Source organism: Pararge aegeria, chromosome 8 (genome assembly GCF_905163445.1).
Source record: "Pararge aegeria chromosome 8, ilParAegt1.1, whole genome shotgun sequence".
NCBI lineage: Eukaryota > Metazoa > Arthropoda > Insecta > Lepidoptera > Nymphalidae > Pararge > Pararge aegeria.
The window spans coordinates 7,194,681-7,210,511 of NC_053187.1; the positions used below are offsets into that span (position 1 = coordinate 7,194,681).

General features: G+C 34.4%; 2 protein-coding genes and 1 pseudogene across 2 annotated transcripts; all 3 read left to right on the forward strand.

Annotated features, from left to right (window-relative positions):
• The first annotated feature begins 529 nt into the window (after positions 1-529).
• LOC120625986 overlaps positions 530-15,831 on the forward strand; it is a 29,359-nt pseudogene continuing 14,057 nt past the window's right edge.
• Positions 6,491-8,437, forward strand: LOC120625568 (cuticle protein 7-like). The gene is made up of 4 exons (XM_039892623.1): positions 6,491-6,502; positions 6,837-7,022; positions 7,128-7,294; positions 8,368-8,437. The coding sequence occupies exons 1-4, from the start codon at positions 6,491-6,493 to the stop codon at positions 8,435-8,437; spliced, it is 435 nt and encodes a 144-aa protein (XP_039748557.1).
• On the forward strand, positions 12,228-14,498 carry LOC120625566 (cuticle protein 8-like). The gene is made up of 4 exons (XM_039892620.1): positions 12,228-12,285; positions 12,878-13,102; positions 14,010-14,176; positions 14,429-14,498. Exons 1-4 carry the CDS (start codon positions 12,274-12,276, stop codon positions 14,496-14,498), a joined length of 474 nt encoding a protein of 157 aa, XP_039748554.1. The 5' UTR covers positions 12,228-12,273.

Genomic DNA, 15,831 nt, shown 5'->3' on the forward strand with positions numbered 1-15,831 from the left:
TTTTAAACAATATTAAATCCTAAATTAAAGTGATAGAATAGATTTAGTTAAATTTTATTACAAAATTAGATGTTGGGTCGAGGTTCCATATTATTACGGGCCTTTCACTAGGACACTCATAGGCATTGTACTTAATTCAATACAGACAAGTTACGCCTGCTCTTTTTGCTGCGATATTCTAGTTGATGATATTCTAGTTCTGATATGCTGACAAGTTATTTGGTGCTCAGGGGTTCATACCCTCAGTACCCTAAGCAATACCTCTAATCAGTTTTTTAACAGGCTATTCCGCTACCATCCGCACCATTTACTGACGGGCCGATGGTCGTAGAAGTCCTAAAGTTCTGAAATGCCGAACCCATACCCGTAAATGATGCGTAGGTCGGCCCCCAAAGAGGTTGACAGACGACATCAAGCTAGTCGCTGGGAGCCACTGGACCGTGGATTGTGGAACTCTCTACCAAAGGTTTATGTCCAGCAGTGGACGTGAACCGGTCTATTTGATGATGATGATAATTATGAAGGACTAATGAGGATCGGGATTGAGGTGAGATTCCAATCGAGTAGTAGAATACAATATTGTTGTTATACTCGTACTGATTCAGTAAAAAAAATATATCTGCCTATTAACAAAAAGTCAAAATGTCTCCGGAACAGTTTCCACTTTGATTTAGGTCAAGAAGTTCTAGAAGATTCTTTCTGTTTTAAATTTAGGAGGAAGTAATTTTTTGCATAATTTTATCATACGTTAGTAGGTTTGCCACTGCCTACCTATTATGTTTGATGCTTAGATTTATTTTAATTCAGTCGAAAACTCCTCCGTATATGTACTGATCATAAAAGGATTGAATACCTACATTTTCCTTTTGCTCTAAAATTTGCTATTGGTTTTTTTCGTAATTGCAAAATGGTAGAAATATGTAAAAGCGAATGGTAACTTGGACCTATTTGAAGTTCATGACTTACCAACTTCGTGCAAAGGTGGTTCTATCTGGGTTTGTGTTTTAAGTAAACTGTTGAACTGGTCTTGATATCTGACATTTACGATTATTCTTTATACTGTGATCAACAGGCTTTACAGATCGAAGGGTATTACTTTTAACCCTTACAAAATTTATTACTTTATCGGAAAAATAACACACGAATAAAATCGTTTATTTCTAAAACAATTAACGGGATAAAAATACAATTAATAACGGTATTTCAAGAATATACAAAAATATAGCACCCTGGAATTGCATAAGTGATGAACTAGCCGAGGCTAGAAACAAAACTAATTTTCACGCTATATTATTACTTGCTTTTGTACATATCGTGTTCGGAATACCGGATAGGAAAAATAACTGGTGTCAAATCTACATTAACATAATATTAATTGTTCACCGCTATTCAATTATTCAGCGACATTGATGGTTTGTTTCGGTGTTGCCGAATAGCATATTTTAGGACAAACAAAACATCACTTATAAGACGAGTTAGCATCTGAAAAATGTCAGTTGTCTTCAGTCAATCTACAAGAAATATGACACACACAGTAAGTGTTTTTCCTAAGTAAAACATTACAATCAGATCCGTTTTAAAATAACCGTTTTGTTTTAGAATCTTTTGTTGGTGCTTGTTGTGACCATCAGCTTATTGGAAAGTATAGCTGGTGCCTCCTTCTCAAATGTGGTAGTGCAGAGAGACGGTATCGTTCCCCTGGGATATATTAATTATGATCCAATCTCCTTTGGAAACTCTCAAGCAGCCCAACTATCTATGGCACCTTTGGATTCTGTTGTACAAGTACCTTCAGTGTCAGCAATTGTATCTCCTTGTTTGGCGCCTTGCATCATTCCTAAACCAGCTAGCCAAGGACTGGCACCAATATCAACAACTTCAAATGCTAAAATTATTACCTACCAGCCTGCAGTCCCAAATGTGCCAGTTGTGACTACTAACCAAGAGGTAAGTTTTTCAACAATATTGTACATAATTATAGAAAGAAGAGTCAGCAATTATAAATAAGTATACTTTTATATATATTACAGTTGTATTCATGATAATACAGTTCGCAAATCTGTAACCTATTAACGTCCCACTGCTGGGTGCAGGCCATCTCTCTCATAGAAGATCCACGATCTCATAAACTGAAATGACGTGATCCTTAAACTCATCATCATATCAACCGATGGACGTCAAGTGAATTCAAAAAAAGTACTTTAGAAGTTTATCGGGACCCTTATCTATGTGTCTCATGCATTCCACTGCCACTTTGGTTCCAGAATTAGTTGAGACATATCCTTAATATGTTCTTCTACGGATCTCCACATTTCTTATTTGAACACGAAGAAATCTTTAAACTAATTCATTTATAAAATATCATGTAGTTACTGGTGTACAAAAATTAAAAAAAAACAATTTGTATTAATTTTAGGCTGCAAGAGGTTACCAATACGCTTATGCTGTTTACGATGACCAAACTGGAGACAAAAAATCTCAAAGCGAACAAAGTGATGGGTCAGTAGTTAAAGGACAATATTCGTTCATCCAACCGGATGGCTTACGTCGTGAAGTTGATTACACCGCGGATGACTTGAAAGGGTATCACGATATCAGGCCTATCATACATAATTATTAAGATTCCCTAAAACAAATAATTTAGTTATATATATATATATATATATATATATTATATATATCTTAATTACTTTAAATTTTAACGAAATTCATATATATAAAGATTTTTAATTGAACCAACATTTCTTTTTTACCATTTAATAGAAGAAAAAGGTTATTAAGTCAACGTATTACTGAACTAATGTTATTTCATATCCTGGTTCAAATTACACTAATTTCATTTTTTTTTGTGAAATATGAAATGTTTCTTTAAATGTCGGTTGCGCATCTTTTGCGCATAGGGTGGAACTAGCCAACGCAACTACGGCTAAAGCATCCTATCATACTACATCAGATAAACTTTTTTGCTTTTTTTATACCATCAACTGAAACTCTCAACGGTGATCACACCGTGTGTGATTGTATTTACCTATACAGCGTAAGATGGAGCATTTTAAATTTTAATTACAATAATAAAATAAAAGTGTTGCGGAAAAGCGAAACAGCTAATTACAGATTAATTTATGACCCTAATCTACATTACTTTTATTCCTAACACTTTATATTTTTTTACAGATTCAATGCAGTAGTAAGAAATATATCACCTGAACAGGCAATATCGAAAGAAAATGAACTAGAAGTGGTGAAACCAAAACCGGCACCATGTCCAGAACCTGTAAACGCACAACTAACTCAAAACCGTGAGCAAAGCTTGGAAGGAGTAACTTCTGAAGTTGATAATCTTGAAGAACAAACAAGAGAACCAAAAAGTAAACCAAAGAGTGTTCAAGAGAGTGTTGAAAATAGCGTAGAAAGGAGTGAAGGAAAGGTTAACACACCCGAAGGAAAAGCCGAAAAAAAGAAACCTCGTGAAGAAGAACCACGTCAGAATTCAGAACCTATCGATAACAGTCCTGTCTTATTGGACAACGTCGTTTCTTACTACGATATCATAAAGTGTCTTCAAACTAAGCTCATAAATGCAAACAGCGCTGTTTCTCCTTTAACTTATATATTAATTCCCTCTTTACAAGGACCGTGTTAGGTTTTTGAATAAAGAAGATCAATCATTGCTGTATTACTGGAAACTTAACCTTTCAAGTGATTTATCAATGAAACCGTAAAAACGAGAACACAATTAAAATCAAAATGTAATTGTACCACGATACCGATCTATGAATTAATATTATACCTACTCGCATATAGAGCATAATACGACTATTGTTGTACTAAGATTATGTTCATAAGATTTCATACCTAATTTTTGGTATCAATAAAAATATAATATAATTTATGATTTCTACGTTTTATTTTCTACAATTAAATGTAACGTGCAGAATGACACGTCTACACTTTTTTAACATGTTCGGGTATTAAAGCCTGCTGCTAACATGCCGAAACGCGGAAAAAACTCAGATGCCAGTTTCTCAAGATATTCTTTATAAAAATACATTCTCAAAATTGTAACTCACTTTGGTGATACCAGCGTGATTAAAGTAATATAAACTCATTACTTTAACTTGTTAAAGATGAACCTTTTTATCCGCATTGCGCCACCAGTTAGGTTAAGTTATCCGTATATAAGCGGAAGCTATAGAAATGGAATAATTCCTATAATACATTTATCATCATCATTACCAATCTAATATGTAACGACTTACTATAGAACAAGGGTCTCCTCTCAAAATGACAAGCGTATATTATAGGCCGTATCACCTTCACTGGTAAAGCAATTAATATTACAATTGATTAAATTAAAAACGCACATAACTCTGAAAAGTTAAAGGTCTGTGCCGAGGATTGATTTAGAATTTTTACCAAATGGGTGGTCCATGCTCAAACAAATAGGCTATCACCACTTTTTTGCTGGAACCACTGGGCTATCAATTACATTAGATTTTGTGAATAATTGTTCTGGTGTTATGGTTCTTCAAAACACTTCTGATAATGTTTTACTTCCCAAGTTGATCTAGATTGTAGACTTGTAGCTCAGATATCCCGTCAGATTTTTTTTGGAACGTACAGAAAAAAATAAGACGCAAAACACGGTATTGATTGCCCTGGTATTACAGAATAATATACCACGCGCGCCTACCAAATACGATAAAACACGGGCCTTATTATTTATTTATTTATCATAACTCTGCGCTGTGACAGTTTCACTTTCACATAACGCTTGCGTGTTACAAAACTTAAATTTACATTTATAAAACAAGGTAAATGGAATGCTCTAAAATTACACCATCTACATAATAAATCTCAAGGCGCGAAACATAAACATCGTTGGTACGGATAGAGAGAAAATTCACAAGCGAAACTTTTCGCTGTTTACTGTAATAATTAGTTTTTTTTTTTGCACTACAAAGAAAACCTTCGAAATTCTTGACTCAACTATTTTAACGGTTTCCTAGGCCTGTGTTTCAAAAGTGATTTTCAGTTTAATATGCCTGTTTTAACCTTCCAATAACAGGTAACTTTACTAGAAGTACCTAAACATTGTTACAATTTTAAAAGAAAACAAGTCAGTTATTTTTTCTTATTTTTTATTCCATTACATGTTTACCCTCGACTGCAATCTTACCTGGTGGTAAGGGATGATACGGTCAAAGTTGGGAGCTGGTTTACCTGTTAGGGAGATGGGAGATATATTAAACCTGTACCCCCAATCGGTTCCGGCATCGAACGGCATGTGTGGCATCGTACCGGAAACCAGACCAGAAAAAAAACAACATAATTACTCCCCCTTATAAGAGAAAAGCGCTCACCACTGCGCCAAGGGGGTTATAAAATACACCACATAAAACATTTAATGCCTAGCACCAAAATAGGAATGTAAAAAGTACGAGTATTTGTCATTGTTAAGTCTGACATGTACCCACTTAACTTATTGTTAGAATGGCAAATATTTTCACGAATGTTCCGGTATAAAATATAAATTACCTCGTTTCGTGAAAAAATAACTTGCAAGAATTCTATATTCTATAGCAGAAATTACTAACAAGTTTAATATGATCTCACCAACAATCAACTTTTTTGCTGCAGGTTTTTCAATTAAATGTGAAACACATAACAAAAACGTCTAGCCAACTATCCCCCTTCAATCATTAGATTCTTAATTATGAAACAAAAGCTACTATTAATATGACAAGTTAAGGTACATAACATAAAGAGCGATGTCGAAACAGATGTAGTTGGAATGTGATGTTGAAATAATACGTACACTTATATTTCCTCGTGAACTGACTCGTAACTAAACTCATATTTTGGTTTGGTTATGTGTCTTTTAATTAAAATAATTAAACGTATCTTTCTTTTCTTTGTCTTGTAAATCAGCCGGTATTAATTCTTATTTCAATCCGATAGTAATCCGACTTAAATAGTCATAATTTTATCATCTTACCTCTCTATCTTAACTACCCATTATAAGCACGGGTTTCCTAGGTTTAGGTTGTGGCCACCACGCTGGCCCAGTGAGGGTTTTTGGGTTGTTAGGTCTTTGAGAACATTATGGAGAACTCTCGGGAATCCACGTTTCTCACAATGTTTTCCTTTATCGCTTTTATTTCAACTAACGCGCAATTTAAGCTTACATCGGCTCTAGGTGCATAGTATACTTTAAAGAATATAACTACGAAGAAATTCGTTTAATTTAATAGGGAGAAACAAAAAAATTACCAGCACTAAATCCTTTTGTCTGTAAAAGCAATAAAATCGCAGTTAAAATGATTAATCATTTTTTATTAGTGTCAGTTGACCTTGGCAAAGCTTAGAGTCAAGGCTGGCGCATTTCTCCTCCCCACCTCTGACGCCATACACGGCAGCGTTCTATAAAACCATTCTAGCTGGCCGTTTGACATCAATAATTACTCAAATATTCAACTAAACATACAAAATGTTCAGCAAAGTGAGTAACCAGCTAGCCATTTGAATTTATTATTCTTGCCAGTTAAAATTTAGTATACCATAGTTTGAAGGATAAAATATTCCCATAGTATAAAATGCGATGGACGTGAGGGTTCCAAAGTACTGGAGTGAAAACCCTTCACTGGTGGAAAGCATCAGGCAGACTAGTCGCAAGGAAACTAGCGGCACAAGACCATGGCGAGCTCTAATCCCTAAAAAATACCTTTATCCACCAGTGGACATCCATAGATTAACATGATGATAATGAAAGCAACCAGAAGGAAGCTCACTTGAAGTCACTTTGGCTAATACAAATTAATATATTTTTATTCTAGATCTTAGCTTTCGGCGCTTTTCTCGCGGCGGCCAACGCTGGTCTGTTACACGGACTTGGCCATGCCGTTTCCTCCCAAAGCATCATCCGGCACGATGAAGGCCACTACGCCTCTCCCGTTGGTCATGCTGCTCCAGCACTAGCTTACGCTGGCCCAGCTGGTCACTATGGTGGTCATCATGAATATGTACGTTAACCTTTTTATTAACCTATGTATTTCTTAATTATTTTTAATCCTATAGATATTTTGATGATTGTTTTAATGCTTACCTATTCCATATGTGATTACCAGGCACACCCTAAATACGACTTCGCGTACTCTGTGGCTGACCCCCACACTGGCGACCACAAGTCGCAGCATGAGAGCCGCGACGGAGATGCCGTTCATGGGTACTACTCTCTGCTGCAACCTGACGGCTCTGTCCGCAAGGTCGAATACACTGCTGATGACCACAGCGGGTAAAAAACCATACATCTTTATTGATATTAAAAATTGTGGGACCATGTAAATAGATGTCCGACAACACTTCGCAAGCCCTGCAAGGAACAAGTTTTATAAAGTGACGCCCTGTGTCCATCAACCTGAGACATAGGTGTTAAGGCTCATGTGCCTGTCATACCACAGGTATCAAAGGTCTCAAGACTGAAACTCAGCAATGCTGCTCGGTAACAAAAATAAACATAGCGTACTTCCCCATACGAGATGTGTCACAAGAAGCTCTACTTCTACTAAGTACCTACTACACTGAAAAAATATACTAAAGTTTTTGAGTTTGGTGTCCCAAAATAATTCTCTCTTACAAAACAATAACTTCATCTCTCTTTTTTTTTTGTCTTATTTATTTAAAGGGGTTTTTGTCACAACGTGACCATGTCACCCCTATGGAAGCTAAACTTAACAAAAAAACTATTACTAGTTTTCTCTCCGCTTTAACGCTAATAGAACAACTTAAAAAACCAATAACTTATCTCTATCTGTTCGGTAACATTATTTAACCTGTATTTTGTATGACTGCAGTTTCTTTATAACTCTTGACATCAATTTCGATATGCAGCGAAATTAATATCACCAATCATGCTATTTAAAACTACATGATCATAACCACTTCCACATCTGATTTCAAGATCATTTTTGTACGCATAGCAACTAAGTAAGGAGTTGAAATGAGTCTATTAGTTAAAGTTTTCAACGCCTTCGGTTACCACGTGTGTAGATACTTATATTTTGCAGCATAGTTTATGTATACGGTCATCCAAAAAAAAAAAATTAGAATATTTGGGTCATGTGATGCGGAACACCAAAAAGTATGAACTTCTTCAGCTTATCGTACAAGTAAAAGTGGCAGGCAGAAGACGGCCTGGCCGAAGAAGAATACCATGGCTCAAAAACCTACGACAATGGTTTGGAAAGATCACCAAATCATTATTTAGAGCAGCGGTGTACAAGGTAGAGATAGCCCTAATGATTGCCAACCTTTGTAATGAGACGGCACCCTAAGAAGAAGAATAAAAATGATAATTTTTTTTTTCAGTTTCAACGCTGTCGTGCACAACTCCGCCCCATTTGTGCATCCGGCACCTGCCCCAGCCTACCATCATTAGGAATGCTCAGTATTAGTAGAAATAAAAATAGTCGATGTACCTTAAAGATAAATTTTTGTAATCTCGTTTATAAATTTATAGTTTCATAAATGTGAATGTTTTACGGATGAGCGTATGTAAATAAAGTGTGGATGACTTAAAAAACAGAATAATGTTTTTTTCTTATTTTCGCTCAATGCCTACTATTAAGTTCCCGAACTCTATAATATGAAAGTGATGCACTTTATAAATTAAAGGCAGATCAAAGTAGAAGCCTCGGATAGCAAATTTCGAACATAGATTTTTATTATGTGCTTCTAAGGTATTCACAGGATATTTAGCGTTTTTAACCAGGCTAAGGATTTCATGCCTCTATTACTTTAGAAGTAACTAATAAGTTAACTACATTTAGTGGCCTTGTCAGTCAAAACTTAAATATATTTATCTGCTGCCTTCGCCGAATTAGTTACAAATTATAGAAAACAAAAATAGAACATGATTCATTACGTACATAAAATTACGAATTTTATAATTTACTTATTGTGTCTATACAGATAACGTAGTGCCTAGACAAATATCTTGCGTTACACTAGATATGTGAAATTAATGTCTTCTGTTTCAAAAATACAAAGTACCTACTGCAATAAACGTGCAACATGAATCTGAAGTGCACTTGTACAAAATATATGTAATAAGCTAAGCTAATAAAAATTTTATAGTGGCTAAGTTATTACGCTATATTTTTTTATTTTGCCAACCAGAAGTGACAACATACTCCTACAAGTTCTTATGTTGCAACCTTTTAATGTGCAAAGAAATGTTATATGAGCGATGTAGTAATGATCTAAATCTTAACTAATATATATATATATATATATATATATACTAGCTGTTGCCCGCGACTTCGTCTGCGTTTGATTTTGTTTTTTGATTTCAGTATCGCTAAGCCTTAAATGAGGGGTTTGCTGCTGTCCGCTGAGGAGTTCGGTCCTCTATCTCCAACCACATTCATCAGATCTACACAAAGTTTTGGCGAAATTAAATACATATTATAACCTCTATAGTACAAAAATAATTATTTAAATCGGTTATAATTGGTCGGAGTTATGGTGTAAAATCGTAAAACACTTTCATCCCCTCTCCCAAAGGAACCGAGTATAATATCTGGATAAAAAGTATCCTATATTACTTCTAACACCTCCAAAAATATGTGTTCAAAGTTTCATGAGGATCGATTTAGTAGTTTTTGCGTGAAAGCGTAACAAACAAATTTCCATTGACATCAATAATATTAGTAGGGATATATTTTTAATTTGCCGTCTCATTGGTTGGACTAGCTTCTACGACGGACGATAAGGTATTGGTTTTGATTCCCGGACTAGTATTGGATAGAAGCAGACGCTACTTTGCGGAAATCCATGATATATTATGGAAATTAAGCTTAATTTGCTATAGTTCGCGAATCGCAGGAGAATCTATATGGTGTTATTTATAATTTCTTCAATCCTTATACTCCACAACAAACAGATCTTCCGCAATGCCCTCTACGCACTATTCGCTCCGAAACCGGAGCATCCTAAGTAGATGTTGACTTTACAATGAATAATTGTTAAGACTTAACAATTATTCATTGTAAGGTGTGGAGTATAAGGATTGAAGAAATTATAAATAACACCATACAGATTCTCCTTCGTTTCGCTTACTATAGCAAATTAAGCTTAATTTTCATATTATTCCCGGATCAGGCCGAAAATTGTTAGGAATTTATCAGGCAGGAAATTTCCTGTTTCGAAATAGGCTTAGGCTACGTGCGTTGCGGAGCACGATAAGCAGTCGGTCCCGGTTATAATTAAAGAACCAAATTGTTTAGAGCCTGCCTAGAAGTGAAATCCAGCTAATCTACAAAACTGCCTTTTAGCTGGTCCATACAATAAAGGTACTTTTTTATTGCACTATCAATCACCTGGTGATAAAAAATGATGCCGTATAAGATGGCCAATCGGATAGGGGTATGGTATTTATATCCTCTAATTTTTTTCGACATCGACAGGGAGCTAGGGTCTAAGTATCTGTAGCCGAAGCCTCCCACCAAACCAGACCAAAGAAAACTTTGAAATTACAAATTCCCAAATTGCCTTCGTTGAACCCCGTACTTTCCACTTACAAACCTCTAAGGTTCACAATCAAACGTTAACAATTGTAACATCCGTATTATTGCATTTAGGTTAAAGTAATCATCCTGTCCCCATTAACTAAGTATAATAATAAACTATCTAAACTATTTTTTCCTTACTCTATTAATATATGACATATAATGTAAACAATATTTTCATTACTTTCAGTGTAAAGTATATTTTTATAAATGGTATAGAAAAATTATCGAAAACAAATCCAAAGTAAAGGAGGTTTTCTTTATGAATATATGATTTTATTATTTTTTTATATTTTTATAACAAATTTAACACTAAAAAGTAATGGAAATATTGTTTATATAATAAGACAAGTACGAAACAATAAATAGGGTACATATACGTCTAGTGCCTATTTATTCATCTTATAAAAATATACTGAAAATCTATTTTAAAAGATGCTTATATGTAAATATATATTTATACTAGCTGTTGCCCGCGACTTCGTCTGCGTTTGATTTTGTTTTCCTGTATCGCTAAGCTTAAATGAGTATAGTTGTATATATAAATATTTATATATATATATATATAACATGTGACTGTCAATTAATTATAGACAAATAATTTGCAATAAAATAAAATTGTGACTTTACTTAAAGATCTAAGCTATCCTATCTCTTAAGTTGGACCAGACTGCTCACGGTGTGCCAATTTAATTTAAAATCGGTTCAGTAGTTTAGGAGTCCATCGCGGACAAACATCGTGACAGGAGATTTATATATATTAAGATGACACTACAATTATTGTGAATATTGTGAAATACAACTATAATGACTGCGTTACTCTTTGCAAATGCAGTTCAATATTCAAAATAAAGAAATCTAGTCAAGTGTGTTTCCTAGCACGAATATAGGGTCCCGTAGTTCTTATAGTAAAACGAAACCGTGGACTTAATAAATATATTGAGTTTAATAAAAACCAGCAATTACATTTTTAATTAATTATGTTAAGCGATTATACATTGTGATTGTGTTCATAATTATAATTTTTAGTGATTCCATCTTTTCGATTTTTCAACTACAGTAGTGTAATCGTTCACACGGGACCATTAATCTCACATAAAACTTATGTGCTGATTTGTTTATCAAGTGTTATAGTTGTTTTTAAAAATATATAATTATAAAAACCAGAAACGTAGTATTTTATACCTTTTAGTAACGCTCACTTTCAAAAATGGAAAGCACAGGAACAGACGAAGCAGAAAACATCTCACTTTCATGTTTGCGTACATCAAAGATTTTCTTTATTTAATGTTTCCACGCCCAGGTGAGAAGTTATTATTAAAATTACAGCTGTAATAGTTTCCTAATAAAGTAAATGATAGACAGACAGACGTAAACTAATAGTTTTTTATTATACATCGGAACCCTAAATATAACAATTACGCATTTTATATAATACGACCTAACGCCTTGGCTACTTTTTACGCGTCGTCGCGTGCTACACCAAACGTGCGCATAACGCTGAAGTTATGTACCATGACATAAATTGATCTTGATATCACACTGACGGTCTTGAAGTGACCTCAGCTATTGTCATTATTGCCGCTAGCCCTCCATGGTCCATTGCTACTAAACTTATTTTTGTTCAATGATTCATGATATAAAAGTGATGTTCAGCATCAATTCTTATTAATCAGCGGCGAAACGTGTATTAAACAACACTAAAATGTTCAGCAAAGTGAGTGTGACTAAAGAGTTTCATGTGTAATAAGATATGTCGTTAACTTAATCGTGTGAAAATCATGTGAAGTGACCGCAAGTAATTTAAAACCGTAGCCAGCTTACCGCTTAGTGTTATTTTGTTGACGTACGGTTTGATCTCGTCTTATCATGTATCGAGATCAGTACAGTTTACACACAGTTAAAAATTTATAGCGATAAATAACTGTAGCTATTTCCCTGGTTTACTCTGTTAAAATTAAAATGTTTTGCATTTACAATTTCGCTTATAAGAATTATTTTTGTTTTTTTATAAATTTACCGCAGGTTTTTAAGTCCGCTCTGTATATCTTTATATGGTGTCCATGGGCTTTGGCATACATTTTTCATTGACAATTATAAAAACAAATTACTAGTGATTCATCGCAATCTAAGGCTTCGCGCTGTCGTTCAAAAAACTCTAGCCATCGACTTATGTACAGCTATTACTGAAATAGTAATTGTATGAGAGTTTCCCGTACATGTTGTCGTTTTAGAAAGAATGAAATATTTTTTTTATCTGCTTCTGCCCTTTAGGCTTAAATTATTAAGCCTAATTATTTTATTTCCAGATCGTTGTATTTGGAGCTCTATTCACGGCAGCCAAAGCTGTCTACTACCCAGCTCCTGCAGTATCCTCACAAGCAATACTTCGCCATGACGAAGGTCTAGCGCTAGGACACATCGCTGCCCCGGCACACTATGCCGTGCCGTTAGTACACGCTGCCCCTCTCGCACATTATGCTGCCCCAGTATACTCTGGTTATGATGTTCACGGTGACGGACATGATGAATACGTAAGTAATCTTCAACCCTAACTAAATTGATTTCAAAATTATAGGTAAATTAATTGATAATATACCTACATAAGCATTTTTATGACGGCCGATTGGCGCAGTTTGCAGCGACCCTGCTTTCTGAGTCCAAGGCCGTGGGTTCGATTCCCACAACTGGAAAATGTTTGTGTGATGAGCATGAATGTTTTTTAGTGGCTGGGTGTTTATATGTATATTCTAAGTATTTATGTATATTATTCATAAAATATTCATCAGTCATCTTAGTACACATAACACAAGCTACACTTACTTTGGGGCTACATGGCGATGTGTGCTTTGTCGTAATATATTTAATATAATATATTTAATTAAATTTTTGAAAAGTTTAAATGCTTGTTGTGACTCTACCGTCCGTTGAAATGGTCGATTTTACGGAGAAGAAGCCGGCAAGAAAACCAGCAATCCCAACATAAAAAATACTAGTTAGCAATCATTGTCCTGTTTTGTTTGATTAAAAAAGCAGATCTGAATGCTTTCAAGCAATCTACAGACTTAACTCCCCAGGTTTTTTTTTTAATTTCGATCACAAGTAAATTCATATTTCAATTTAGGCATAAGCATAAGCTGGACATTTATGTGAATAGGATTAAGGACAACCTAAAAATCATATTTTATGCTAAGAAATATTTAATTAAATATCAGCCTTTGTCTTCGGATGCACTCTTTTTTGAGTGCATTCAATTCAACCTACAACAATATCAGATCCACCTTAATAATTAGAAGACTTGTTAATACTATGTTTAATCTGTTAAGCTTTTGAACTCCGCGGTTCGATTCGATCTACATGAAGTCTACAAATAATCATATACATAGTATATACTGTACTGTAAAGTGTTAACATACATCTTCAATCTTTATTCTTACACAGGCGTATCCCAAATACGACTTCGCGTACTCAGTGGACGACCCCCACACCGGGGATCACAAGGCTCAGCACGAAAGCCGTGATGGTGACACAGTGCATGGATTCTACTCGTTACTGCAACCCGACGGTTCCGTCAGAAAAGTCGAATATACTGCTGATGATCATAGCGGGTATAACATTATACATCTTTTACAAAGTCTCCTATATGACATTGACCATTTTAGTGTGGTTATTTAATTAATTCCTCTATTTCATTTAAGGAATTCGGATTCTAGACCCTTATTATTATCGAAATTATACAACGATTCCGTCTCTATTTTTGGCTTCCGTGTATAAATAGTTCATGCAACATTGCTGTAAGCCCACTAATCTGCAGGTTAAATTTGGAACTGATTTGATTTTTTTTTTAATTTATATTACAGATTCAACGCAGTGGTTCATAATTCCGCACCCTCCATCCACCCGCAACCGCTCTACGATGCACACTACTAAATTTAGAAATATAATATTTAAATCTACCATTTCTATAAATAATATATTTATTCACCGAATAATTTGTTTAATTTTATCATCAACAATATATTATGTAAAAATAAGGAGTGTTAGAATAATTAAGAAGGGAAGATATTGAATTATAGGATCATTAAATAAAACCTATTGTTATGATAGATCAAAACATTCCGGACAAATTTGATCTATATTTATATTTCGAATGTGAACCATTTGAATAAATAAATAAAAATATACTACGACAATACACACATCGCCATGAAGTCCCAAAGTAAGTGTAGCTTATGTTGTGGGTACTAAGATGACTGATAAAATCACCCAGACACTGAAACACATTCATGTTCATTTGACACAAACATTTGAAGTATAAAAAAGATCAAATTTGTGATCCTTTCTACAACATTTTACCGAGTTTTGGCACCATTATTACCTCAAAACTAGAAACTTAACTTTGATATATTTTGCTAGCTCTTGAAACACAGACTTCACAACTCATATAATCTAGAAAGAAGAAATATTTTCTTCAAAAAATATCGAAATAACAAAATAAGTTAATATTTTTTTCAGGATTTTTAATCACGACTGATCGAACACAGATTTGAGAATTATAATTTTATAATCATTATCATGCTGGCAGTTCATTCATTTTCGATTATGTATCAGACAGAAATGGAGACCAACGCTTTTTATTTTCTTACAAAAATTATAAATATGCACAAAAACAATATAAAAACTAAATTAGACGGCCTCACTGCTAAAAATATAAAGATATTTTTTGTAACCTTGAATGAAAATTTAACAATAAATTCGGATGCTGCACACCAACGGAAATAAAGTACAGTACAAAAAGTAAATAAAAAGCTATACCTAGTAAAAAACTTCGGATATAAAAATTGTGAAACTGAGCAAATTTAAACCTTAAACCGGCTAGGTGCGTTGGACTGGCACACGAAGGATTCCGTACTATATAAGGATCTATATATACACTAGCTGTTGCCCGCGACTTCGTCTGCGTTTGATTTTGTTGTTAGTTGTAGATCTAAAATAGTATCGCTAAGCCTTAAATAAGGGGTTTGCTGCTGTCCGCTGAGGAGTTTTGTCCTTTATCTCCAACTATAGTTTGGGCAAAATTAAACACATATTATAACCTAGTACAAAAATTATTATCTAAATCGGTTATAATTTGTCCGAGTTATGGTGTAAAATTGTCAAACACTCATACCATCTCCCAAAGGAACCGAGCTTAATGTCGGGATAAAAAGTATCCTATATTACTTCTAACACTTCCAAGAATATGTGTACAAAGTTTCATGAG

Bases quoted from the DNA above. Each gene is read 5' to 3' on its own strand.
- LOC120625568 (XM_039892623.1), top strand. The intron at 7,023-7,127 runs GTACGTTAACCT...TGTGATTACCAG, and splicing joins ATGGTGGTCATCATGAATAT to GCACACCCTAAATACGACTT. The intron at 7,295-8,367 runs GTAAAAAACCAT...TTTTTTTTTCAG, and splicing joins ACTGCTGATGACCACAGCGG to TTTCAACGCTGTCGTGCACA.
- LOC120625566 (XM_039892620.1), top strand. The intron at 13,103-14,009 runs GTAAGTAATCTT...ATTCTTACACAG, and splicing joins GTGACGGACATGATGAATAC to GCGTATCCCAAATACGACTT. The intron at 14,177-14,428 runs GTATAACATTAT...TTTATATTACAG, and splicing joins ACTGCTGATGATCATAGCGG to ATTCAACGCAGTGGTTCATA.